At 38.3% G+C, this 12,630-nt stretch overlaps 1 protein-coding gene across 13 annotated transcripts in view; it reads right to left on the reverse strand.

The window, feature by feature from the left end:
* LOC122551995 (prominin-1-A-like) overlaps window positions 1–12,630 on the reverse strand; it is a 281,448-nt gene that overhangs the window by 146,360 nt on the left and 122,458 nt on the right. For all 13 annotated transcript variants that reach the window (XM_043694569.1, XM_043694612.1, XM_043694582.1 and 10 more), the window contains one exon: window positions 310–399. In XM_043694569.1, coding sequence (XP_043550504.1) covers window positions 310–399 — 90 coding nt within the window. The remainder of the gene's footprint in view (window positions 1–309; window positions 400–12,630) is intronic.

Below are 12,630 nucleotides of genomic sequence, written 5' to 3' on the forward strand. Positions count from 1 at the left end.
AGTTATGTACCTTGCAGTAGTACTGCTATTGGGATAGTAAATATAATTTCCTATATATTTTGGGTCTTATTGCTCTTATTTTACTTCAATTGCTTTAACAATTAAGCTCCTGATTGTACTCTTCTGTGCATCATCCTCGTTCCCAATTTCTTATTCTACATTGCATGTTACCCATCTGAGAAGTGGGTGAAAGGTACAAAGAACACACAAGTTAGCGATTGTTTCATGTTTTCCTGCGAAACCATTTTGTAAATCATTCAAAAAAATTACAATTGGTTAGAATGCTTCAACAGCTTGTACACAACATACCTCTGGCCAAATCGTAGGAATCCTCAAGTGCAGGGATTATATCTTTTCCAAAGCGTGCCTTTACCTTACCACCAAGTATACTCCCAATATCTACATGAGAAAACACTGCATCAGAGTGCAATTCTACAGAAATCATTTTTAAGAGAACATTTTCCATGAATTTAAGGTTGTTAAAGACTGTAGATGCTTGCTATTCATTTCTCATATACTTACAGACATTCACTTGGCAAATCAGACAAGTTATTTCAACATACATTATTCAAGATCCTGGTTATAAACATGGGAGACATTGTAAATGTGTGACTCCAAGTGAAAACAATAGCTGGTCTGGTATAATGAAAAATGACTGATTTTAATACAGTGATTGAAATGAGATCAGCCAGGTGAGACCTCATGGAATACGAGTTTCCTGATTGGGGCTGTTAACCTGGTCCAAACAGGGAACCCTGGCTAACAGATAACAACAGCAATGTCAAATATCCTCTTCAGTCACAGCTGATTCTGAAGGAGCTGAAACTGTGTCAAGGACTCTCCACATGTAAATAATGGATGACTTAGTGACAGGATACCAGCCTCTGTGGAGTCATTTCAGTGACAATGAGAGTAAAACACCCTCCTGAAGAAATTCGCTCATAACAATCTTTGTGTTGGGGTCAGTATTTCTGGCAACATGCCATTATTTGGGAAGCTTGACTCGTTTGATCCTGCCGAAGACTGGGCCCAGTATATGGAAAGAACACATTATTTTTTTCCAGGCAAATGATATCAGGGTAAATGAAAAGCAATGATAAATTCTCCTGTTAGCGTGTAGACCTGCAGCCTTCTCGGTTATTAGGAGACTAACTTCCCCTGAGTCACCAGATATTAAAATCTTCAGAGTTGACAGATTTAGTTAAGAAATATCATGACTCCAATCCTCATCTAATTCTGAGGCACTATTAGTTTTACTCAGCAACTCAGTAACGAGGGGAATCCATATCAGGATTTTTGACTAGGTTAGGACAATTGGCAGATAAATGTGACTTTGGTTCAACTCTTAATGAGATATTGAGGAACTATTTAGGATTTGAAATTAATAGTGTAACTATGCAAAAGTGCCTCCTAGTTGAAGCTCAACTGGACCTCAAAAGGCACTAGAACGATCATTGGAAAATGCAGGAAGTGGAACATATGAGATGCAGGGTGTTCTGATGGATGTGGACACTCTTGTCAGTCCAACTGAGCTTATGGAATACCTCTTGAGTGAAGGCAATTGCATAACCTCACTCATGACATATCCTGAACAGAGGGACTCTAGGTCAACCCATAGCAAAACTCTAAAACAAAGCCAAGCACCACTCAAACAGTTAACATTTTCTTCATATCCAGGTTGGAAGCCATTGTAGTTGTCACCAGCTGTTTTCAGCTTTCCAATGTTTAATTTGATAAAAATTCTTGCTCATATATGAATTTCAGGGTTAAGTGATCCATAACAAGAATTTTATATTGTGTACTCAATTCTCTGGCCTTCAAGCTTGAGACTTTAAAAATACCAATTGTACTTAGGAGAGTAGAAATTGGAACTAAAAAATTTAGTGACAGCACTGATGGCAGAAGTGAAGAAATTCAGCTCAACAACACTAATGATATAATGATTGGAGTGCAATAATAAGAGGAGGGAGAGAAGTGTTTAACAATAAGCTGATAGGTATATACGGGGATGACATCCCCTTCCCTTCAAAATATGCTAAATTGTAGGATGGAAGTTAGCTGATTTCAGGCAACTAATTTACTGGGCTAGAGAGTCTGGAGTAAAATCAGCATGGATTCGCATTTCTGATTTCCACAGAGGTTTTAATGAAAACTTTTTGTGCCAGCATAAAGTCAGGGTGATTTGTGGTGCCATATATGCATAATAATCATACAACAATGAGTTCTAAAGCAAATTCAGCAGTACATCAAGAGAGTATCAGTATCCATGTAAATATACCCCAAGATAAGTCACTGTCTACAAGGAAGTCCTAAGGTTGTGAAATGCACTGTAAAATGCAGACCTTCCTATTTATTTCTTGGCTGACTGCAGCATGTTGCTGTGCTTCCTTATATGATCATTAATGCACTTCAAAATGATTTGACTGGCTATAGAAAGTTGCTATATAAATGAATGTTAGTTTTCAAGTAAGATTGCTTAATATTTTAGATTGGATTAATAAGTTATTCAATAATAATGGAAAATTGTTTTAGCACATGCCATTATACAGTAAAATCAAATAATACCATGTAATTCAGAAGTGATAATCTTTAAGATAAAACATCCAAAAAATGTCGTTTCAAAATAACATATAAAAAGATAAACTATATTTTTGTTCTAAAATCTTCACATTTTTTCATAAAATAGTGTTAAGTTGTGGAAGGATTGGCAGGCCAGTTACCAGCTCGTAGGGTGATAGACGAGCCATATTTATATACATTGAATACAAATTAATCCAAACTTCTGAACTAGTCTTCATTCAGCAGGATTAAGTTCTAAATTCTTGGCCCTTAAAGTGTCTGCTTCCAAGGGTCTAGGATGAGGACCTCAAAGGTTAGGAGGAGGCCTGACATGTCACTGTGCCAGGATCCTGGGGAAGAAGGGAGGGTACCTCCCTCAATCATAGAATCATGGAATCCCTACACTGCAGATAGAAGCCACTTAGCCCATTTCAGAGTACCTTACCCAGTCCAACCCCTCCACCCTATCCCCGTAAACCCACATTTACCACAGCTAATCCACATAGCCTGCACATCTCTAGACAGCAAAGGGCAATTTAGCATGGTCAATCTACTTAACCTGTGCATCTTTGGACTATGGAAAAATGTGCAAACTCCAAAAGCTGGAATGAAACCAGGCTCCCTGGCGGAAGTGCTAACAACTGTGCCACTGTGCTAGCAGGAGCTCCCTTCTAGATTGGGTCCCACCTCATCCAAGGTTTCCTCACTTTTCCTGGGAGATCCTTTCCAATACAAAGTCTCACTCCCCAACCTTCCACCTTCTTTGAGCCTCACCTTTATGAGACCCTCAACAGACCTATCTGGTTGTGGACTTTGAGACAAAGACCTTGTGGATTGATTGTAGCTCTGGTCCAGCAACTACTGCTGCTGAGACTGCGCCATTATGAGAAGTTACCAAATTAGCTAGTAGATCTCTGAGGTAGGACTTTTGCCTGACTGAGGAGGAGAGGTCCTTTCTCCAGCCAATTAACATACCATACAAATAGCTGCAGGGTTACTGTGATTTGCATTCTCTGCTGCTTCTTCAGGATATTGATCGTTTAACAGGCCGACAGGGTGATGAACAGATCCATCCTGTTTAGGTTTTACATTCTCTGGATCTACATTCTCTCCCATGTTTTGTAATTCCCAAAACAGTAAAGAACTGAATGGTCCATCTCCTGTTTAACTGGTGGTTTACTTTTCAGTTTTTCATTTTCATGATTCAAATTTTGTCTTCGTTCAGAAGAAGTTGGTTTAATATTACCTCCTTTGGTGCTTTAGAGACTTCAATAAAGGTCAAGACTATGATCATTCAAAAACTACTGAAACAATTTTTTGATTAGTTCAACATCGTTTCACAAGGTAAACACAGGTGACATCAGTTATAGTCAAACAAGCTTAATTAAATCTGTACAATTTAGTTTTATGAAAAAAATCTTCAGATTGAGGCTGGAGGAGTGCATCATTGCACTCACACACAACTATTTTTCAAGAAAAGGAGGAAAAAATATATTGTTGCAATGATTGCCTGTCTGAAGGAAAAAAAACACTTAGGACAATTGGTTATTCTTGAGGAATCAATGGTAAAGAGCAGATGATACAGAGTTTGTCAGTCTGATGTTCTGGCACATGTGATTAATCACATATGGTGTCTCGCACAAACAACTTAATCGAGAAATACAATGTTTTTCAATCACCAATTCAAAAGAACAAAAGATTTTCACTCTGAACTGGTGTACAGGGCTTTGTTTTCAGAAATAGGAAAGATCAGCTGTGCAGCTTGCTAGTAGCAAGCTTTCCTTTGATACTGCTTGTTCTCAACAGGTTTTCCTGCAAATGAAATAAATAAAACAAGAATCTCTTCAAGCCACTTTCAAACCCCTGCCCCAGTGGGGTCTACAACAAAGCAAGCAGCTTCACCAATCACATGATTTCCAAGAAGTCTTACTTAAAAAAAACTTTAACGTCTAACAGTGAACTTTCAATGACCTCTTTTAAAGAAACCACTTCAAGTATTTGCACAAAACCTCAAACATTTTTTTCCACAATCCATTAAAAATTCATAGAATCATAGAAGTGTTATGGACTGAAGGAAGCATTACCAATTAATGCCATTCTCTGGCCTTTTTTCCAAACACCTACCCATTGTTTCTATTCAAACAGGTTGCAACCAATCAGCATGTACAGTATGCCTTCGAGAGATCCTTACGCATGCACTAGTAAATGAGGTTTAGTGAAAAGTGTCCATACGTGTGTTTTCATCTTTAGAAGCACATCTGCAGATCTTTTGATTTGGAAACACTTTCAGATTTTGGTTATACTTAAAATTATATTTTTGTAAAATTCCAAACAATTTTTATCTTCAAAAATTGGGTGGTCTATATAGATCGAGTGGTGAGGAGAGATAGGGTGCCAGGGGAAAGAGATTGGGTCGGGAGGAAAAGATTGGGTGTGGGCACAAAGAAATCAGGTGGCCAGGGGAGAGAGATCAGACAAGGCACATTTTCTCCTCCGCATAGTTGGTTTTTCCTCCAAATCCTCTTCCTTCCATTCTCCTCCTCCACCTTCTCCTCACTGGTTTGTTTTCCCCATCTCACCCCTGTCAATCCTTTCCCCTTGGACTCTATTTGATCTCTATTTCAAGCCTATCCTTTTCCTGTGTATATGTACAAAATGTGGATTTTTGCCTATGATGCAATGACATACAGTACTTGAAAGTGTGCAGATGTGTGCTGATATGCACATTTACACCAAAGTTCTGGTGTCAGCAAACACTGCCATTTAAATAACCATCTAACACCCTCCTAAATGTTTCAATTGTACCTGCCTCCACCACACTGCCAGGCATTGCATTGCAGCCCATAAGATCTCCAAGCAGTATTAAATATAATTTGTTTTCAAGATAGTCCATGCTACACTTTCCCACATCAATCATCCCAACAGTCTTTCCAAACTCATAGTGAAAGCCTTCATTACTTTTTCTTCAACTGTCTGCCTCTAGTCCATCTCTTTTTTCATCCAACATGTGTCCCATTTAACATTTACTTTAATCACGTTCTATTTATAGTCAGAAAAATTGGATCATGAACCTAATAAAAATGCATAAATGTTTTACAATTTCCAAGATAGGTAAATGAATTCCCAATTTACAGCAAATGGGAATTAAAGGTCAGTTCATGTGCATCTTAACCACTTATCATCTGAAAGCACTTAGAATTCCAAAATTAAATGGACTTCTCTTTTCCAAATTTTGATGGACAAGATAGTTAAAGCCACAAACCATGTCATTTCTGTACTTCAAATTGGATGCACAAAATTCTGTGTGAAAATATGAATACATCTGAATTGAAAATTACATTTTGCCAAGTACAAATGAGGGGGGAATATCAGAATCTGAGGATTTCACATCCAAATTGTCTTCATTTGGCACCAAATGTGGACAACCAGAATATAAATATTTTTCACCTTTAGGATATGGAATGCCATATCAACACAGTAGCCAAGGAAGGACTGAGAAACCAACATGATACAAACATTGCTTCACACAATGTTTTAGTGATTAATGATGTGGGAAAATGCAGCAAATGTAATTCATGCTTCGGCAGAAAGCTGAATTGCATAGATACAACTAAAATGTTCAACTAGTGTTGAACACTGTACACAAGTACCTATCACATAAATACATGTTGGATGTTTTTTAAAAACATTGATTTGAGAGATATTTTTAATTCATTGGTGGGGCACAGGCTTTATTGATAAGGCTAGTATTTATTATTAATTGTCCTTAGGATGAAACTGAGAAACTTGCAAAGCCAGGCCATTAGTACATCAATGGTGCTTAGGATAACTCAATTTCTGTAAAACATTAAATTCCCTTGCCTCAAACTGAAATTATGAATATTACCATTAGAACATTTTAAAGATTTCCCTTAGTGATGAAAAATATACAGATATGGATATGATAGCACAGAGAAGTTAAGAGTTCCAAATAGGCTAGCTCAGGTAAGGGCAGTAGATTTTCTTACCTGAAGAACATTAGTGAATCATATGTGTATTTTACATAACTCCTGCATTAGTTTCATAGCACAATTATTGACACTTTTGAATATAGATACTTTCAATTTAATTAATCCAAATTCCCAGGTGTCATTTTAAGATTTGAATTCATGACTCTAGTATCCTTAATCCAGGTCTCTGGATTACTAATCCTAAAATAATAACTATGCTGTCATGCCCACACTTATATCTATTTCATGGATGCAGTTTGAGTTTGGAAATAAGTTCCATTTATCTAAATTTTTGTCTCATGCATATTCACATCAAGAAAGAAAACCAATAGACTGAGGTAATTACTGAAAGTAAGCATCTGGAATACGTTCACAATTATATAAGTAAAGGAGGAATAAAGACTACCTCAGTTTCTGTAAATAGAGACAGAGATACAAATACTGGGGACAGGGAAGCAGAGAGATGTACCAGTGTTTGTGTCCTCATATGTAGTTCCTGGAAATACTTGTGCAGTTTACATAATGGGTACATCTAAGTAAAAGGAACAATTGTGCTCCAAATATGATCACCTCAATTTTCTTCAGTGGATCTTTCTAATTTACAATAAAAATGGGTCATATCTTTTAAATAATGCATCTGCTTGAAGATCAGGTTTTAGAGACAAAAGATGATTGGAAATAGAATACATCTAATAACCTCACATAAAAAAACCTCCATTTAATCCTGAAGTAGTCTTACTCCTCTTAGGTAAATTGCCCTTCATCACAATGTACATGTGTTATAAACAAAACTATGGTTATTCCCAATTCTGTTTCACTTCCTTTGGTTTAAATTTTGCATGCAGCTTAAGTACTCTGCTTCAACATTATACAAGTTTTAAAATTAGACAAGTGATTTTTTTGTGAAAGAAATCCAGGTCTCTCACATTCTGTCAAAAGTAATAACCATTATTATGTAGCTAAAAAAATGAGCACCCCAAAACATTTGTTTCAAAATACCTTTTTATATGTTGATTTTGTAACCTACTCTAATACTGAAAGACCGATATTCAGGATGCTCCTCAATAAATTTGTTTAAGAATCAACAAAGTTTTTTATGGAACATAAATGTGAAAAATATTTAATGGAGGCAGCATTTTCAAAAATTAATAACCGGTGATGTTTTGTATTTTCCTATTAATTTACACTACTTTAAATCCATGATTTACACAAAAATTTTAACTCCATCATGTTATGTTGCTTAATCTGAATACTGTATAATGTCATCATTTCTGCAGAAAATCATGGCCAACTTATCAGTAGTCAAAGAGTGTGGTGCAGGAAAAGACAGTATCCGAGGAGCAGGAGAGTTGATGTTTCGAGCATTAGCTTTTCATCAGGAATGTTCCTGAAGAGTTTATGCTCGAAATATCGACTCTCCTGCTCTTCGGATGCTGTCTGACCAGCTGCGATTTTCCAGCACCACACTTTTTGACTCTGATCTCCAGCATCTGCAGTCCTCACTTTGTGCAACTTATCTGTAGGTTGGACAGCCCCGTCCTGAAATCATTCCAACAGTTTGCTCCTTCCTTAAAGTAGCAGTATATTTAAAACATAAATTTCTAGAGAGTTATAGCAGATTATAAGGAAATGGTGGATGAAATGAATAAACACTTTGCTTCAGTAAACTGTGCAAGTCAGGAAGGAGAAATCACATTCAGAGGGAGACACAGCCTGAGTTGGTACATTATTCGGGAAATTTAGAGGCAGCACAGAAATTCGGTACAGAGGGGAAGAGGTGCTTTTACTTGTTTGTTTTCACAACATAGTTTGTAAGGGTTTAACAGGATAAATTGAAGTCCAGGATCAGGGACCCTGCACAAAAGAATGACATCACAGGTAAACTGTGAGTTCATTTGACTAACTTGATTGTCTATTACAGGTTACTCTGATTGAAAGCAAGAAAATATTTACAGATAACAAACCAAAAACCAGTTGGGCACTTTTAAACATCAAATTACAAGCTGAGTAAATATAATAGAGATGCCAGGCTAGGTGATATATTCTACCTGCATGATGTGGCAATTGGTGGACCCTATTGTGTTTCATAATGATCACATCTGTAGCAAGTGTTGGCTGTTTGAGGCACTCTGGCTCAGAGTTGATGAATCGGAGTCTGAGCTTCGAATACTGCGACACATCAGGGAGGGGACAGTTACCTTGTTGCTATGTTTCAGAAGGCAGTCACATAGCTAAGGGTAACTATCTTGAATTCAGTCATTGGTCAAGGATAGGAGGGTGTGAATTTGAGCGAGGTAGTACTGCAGGAGCCTCAGCTTGTCGAACTGGTTTGAGATTCTTGGATGACAGCAGGAGCTATAGGGAGGATGAGAAAACTGACCATAGCAGTTCGGTTCAGGGAGTACAAGGGGCCATTCAAGAGGAGGGAGAAAAGAGAAATGTAGCTGTAATCAAGTTTGGTATAGCATGATATAGTCAGGTAAATAGACATTGTTCTCTATGGCCAGCATGGAGAGCCCTGAAGGCTGTGTCGCCTGTTTGGTGCTAGGTTCAGGATATCTAATTTGGACTGCAGAGGATCTTGGAGTGGGAAGGGAAAGATCCAGTTGTCATGGTCCATACAGGTACCAATGATATAGGATGGCACTGGAAAAAGCACAGCAGGTCAGGCAGCATTTGAGGAGCAAGAGAAAATATGTTTTAGGCAAAACTCTTCATCAGGAATGGGAAGATGGAAGGGGGCTGAGAAATAAATGGGGGGGTTGGAGCTGAGAGAAAGGTAGGCAGGATGGCGATAGGAGGGTGAAGGTAGGAGGTGATTGTGATAGGTTGGTGGGAAGTTTGGAACCGATGGGTGGGAAGGAAGATGGACAACTCATCCACGTTGACCTGACATTCCAATCTGACCTAGTCCCATTTGCCAGCATTTGGCCCATATTCCTCTAAACCCTTCCTATTTGTATACACATCCAGATGCCTTTTAAATATTGCAATTATACCAGCCACCACCATTCCCTCTGGCAGCTCGTTGCATACACAGACCACCCTCTGCATGAAAGGGTTACCGCTCAGGTCCTTTTTAAATCTTTCCCCGTTCACATTAAACCTATGACCTCTAGTTTTAGGCTCTCCCACTCTAGGAAAAAGACCTTGGCTATTCACCTCTCCACGTTCCTCATGACTTTATAAACCTCTGTAAGGTCATCCCTCAGATAAGTTGAGGAACCGCAAAGGGAAAGCGATTCTGATAGGATTTACAATAAACACGGGATAATTTAACATGCAGGTAGATTGGGAAAATCAGTTTGAACAGTGGATCTCAAGAAAAGGAATTTGTGGCAAGTTTATGATTTTGTTTGGAGCAGCTTATGGTAGAGCTCAGTAGGGCAATTCTGGATTTGGTGATGTGTAATGAGGTAAACCTGATTAGGGAGGTTAAAATGAAGGAAGCCGTTGGGGACAGTGACCATAACATGATAGAATTCACCTTGCAGTTTGAGAGGGAGAAGCTGGAATCAGATGTAATGGTATTGCAGTTAAGGTGAAGTAACTATAATGACACGAGGGAAGGGCTGGCCAGAGTTGATTGGAAGATGAGCCTAGCAGGGAAGACAGTGGAGCATCAATGTCTGGAGTTTCTGGGAGTAAATTGGGAGGCACAGCAGAAATTCATCCTAAGAAAGAAAAAATATACTGAGGGGTAACTATGGTTGGAAAGTAAGTAATCTGACATTCATGGGAAGCATTATGTAAACAACTGTTTGAAGAAGCATTAGTTTAAGTGGTTGAAAGATGAATTGAAGTGGAGGGTTTCTGGGTACAGATACAACTGATAGCAACAAAACATGGAGAGGTCTATGGACTAGTAACCAGTTATTGATAGACATAATTTTCTGCCTGCCAATAGACTTGCCATTGGTTCTCAGGTCATTGAATAACCTGAGCTGCATGAATGTTTTCATCTCCACAAGTATAGTTGTCGTCTCTCCATTCTCTGCAGTCAAAACCCATTTTAACACCTGAAGAAAACCAGTGCTTCTTTCTTTCAGTAGTTGTTGTAAGCTGTGAATTTTAACCAATAATTCAGATCTTTTATAAGCAAATCATCCATCTGGTGTTGCTTACAAACCAATGGAAAAATCTGAAGAAAGAAGCATGGAAACCATTACAAGAATCATTTAACAAGTGTCTAACAATCAAGTACACTGGGGAGTTTTTTAAACTTATTTAACATCTTTAATTTTTGTGATGATTCCCGGAATTGCAATGATTGATTTCTAGCGCACTTCCCCAGTGCATCATGACAACATACATTACTTGGATTTTCATTAGATATTTTAAAACATGTCACTGAACAGCTTATTGTGGATGGGCAAGTGGGCAAAAATCTAGCACATGGAATATAATTGTGAAATTATTCACTTTAGCAGGAAGAATAAAAGTATGTATTAATTAAATGGAGAATGACTGCGAAATTCCAAAATGCAGCGAGATTTAGGTATGCTGGTCAATGAGTCACAATGGTTAGTATACAGGTACTGCACATAATCAAGACGACTAATGGAATTCTATCCTTTATCAAGAAAGGAATTGAACACAGAAGTAAGGATGTTAGGCTTCAGCTATGCAGAGCATTGGTGACACCACATCTTGAAAGCTGTGTGCAGTTTTGGTGTCCTTATTTAAGGAGGGATATAAATGTGTTGGAGATAGTCAGATATGGTTTACTACATCAATGCCTGGAACGAATGGGTTGTCCAATGAGGATCGGCTGGACAGCCTGGGTTTGTTTCCACGGCAGTTTAGAAGGGTAAGGGGTGACCTGGTTGAGGTGACTAAGATCCTGAATGGTCTTGGCAAGGTGGATGTGGAAAGGATGCTTCCTCTTGTGGATGAGTCCAATACTAGGTACCGTTTTAAAGTCGGGGTCATTCTTTCAGGACAAAGGTCGAGAGATTGGATTTGTCTAAAATGGCTGTGAGCCTTTGAAACTTGCTGCCTTAGAAGGCAGAACAATTATTGTGAGCAATGTTTGGCCCTATACCTCAGGAAGGATGTATTGGCCCTGGAGCAGGTCCAGAGGAGATTCACGAGAATGATCCCAGGAATGAAATGCTTAACATATGAGGAACGTTTGAGGACTCTGGGACTATACTCAATTGAGTTTAAAAGGACGCGAGGGCATCCTATTAAAACTTACAGAATACTGAATGGCCTGGACAGAATGGAGACTGGAAAGCTGTTTCCAGTGGCAGGAGAGATGAGGATCCGAGGACACAGCCTTAATGTAAAGGAAAGACCCTTCAGAATGGAGTTAAGGAGAAACTTCTTTAACCAGAGAGTGGTGAATCTGTGGAATCCATTGCCACAGAGGGTTATGGAGGCCAGATCATTGAGTATATTTAAAACAGAGGTATCTAAAGTCTTGATTGCCAAGGGGAAAATGGGGTTGAAAAACCTATCAGCCATGACCAAATGGTGCAGCAGACATGCTGGGCCGAATGGCCTAATCTTTGCTCCTAAAGTCTTACGGTCTAACGGAATTGAATTTTAAATATTGAACAGTTAATTTTTTTAAGAAAGAAGTGAATAGATTCTTTTTGGGCAGGGGAATCATTGATAAATGGAAATGTGGAATTTAAAACACAAACAGATCAGCCATGAACTTTACTGAATAGTGGAGCAGACTTGAGTGGCTCTTAGTATATCTGCTCTTCTGCTGGTATGTTTGCTCTTTCTCCTATTTACAGATTTTGATTGATGAACTACTTATCATCATCATTTTCTCTTTGATTTCAACACTAGAAGAAGTTTTTAAATTATTTCTTGTAAACTGCTTACATATTAACCTGAGACATATATATGCCATAACACGAAAAGCATGATGGTTTATCAACTGACCTCATGGGGGAAAGAACGGTTAAGTCTCTAAGCCAACGCAGGCATGATTCCCCTTGTGTTTATTTTGTGATGGAAATATACCCTTGAACTCTTGTTTTCATTCTCTTTAACAATCCAAGGCAGCATCAAAAAGATTGACTTGAAATTTGGTTTTCAAAAGCAATTCTTATTTGGTGAGGTA

The sequence above is a fragment of the Chiloscyllium plagiosum genome, chromosome 1 (genome assembly GCF_004010195.1).
Source record: "Chiloscyllium plagiosum isolate BGI_BamShark_2017 chromosome 1, ASM401019v2, whole genome shotgun sequence".
In the NCBI taxonomy this organism is placed as follows: domain Eukaryota; kingdom Metazoa; phylum Chordata; class Chondrichthyes; order Orectolobiformes; family Hemiscylliidae; genus Chiloscyllium; species Chiloscyllium plagiosum.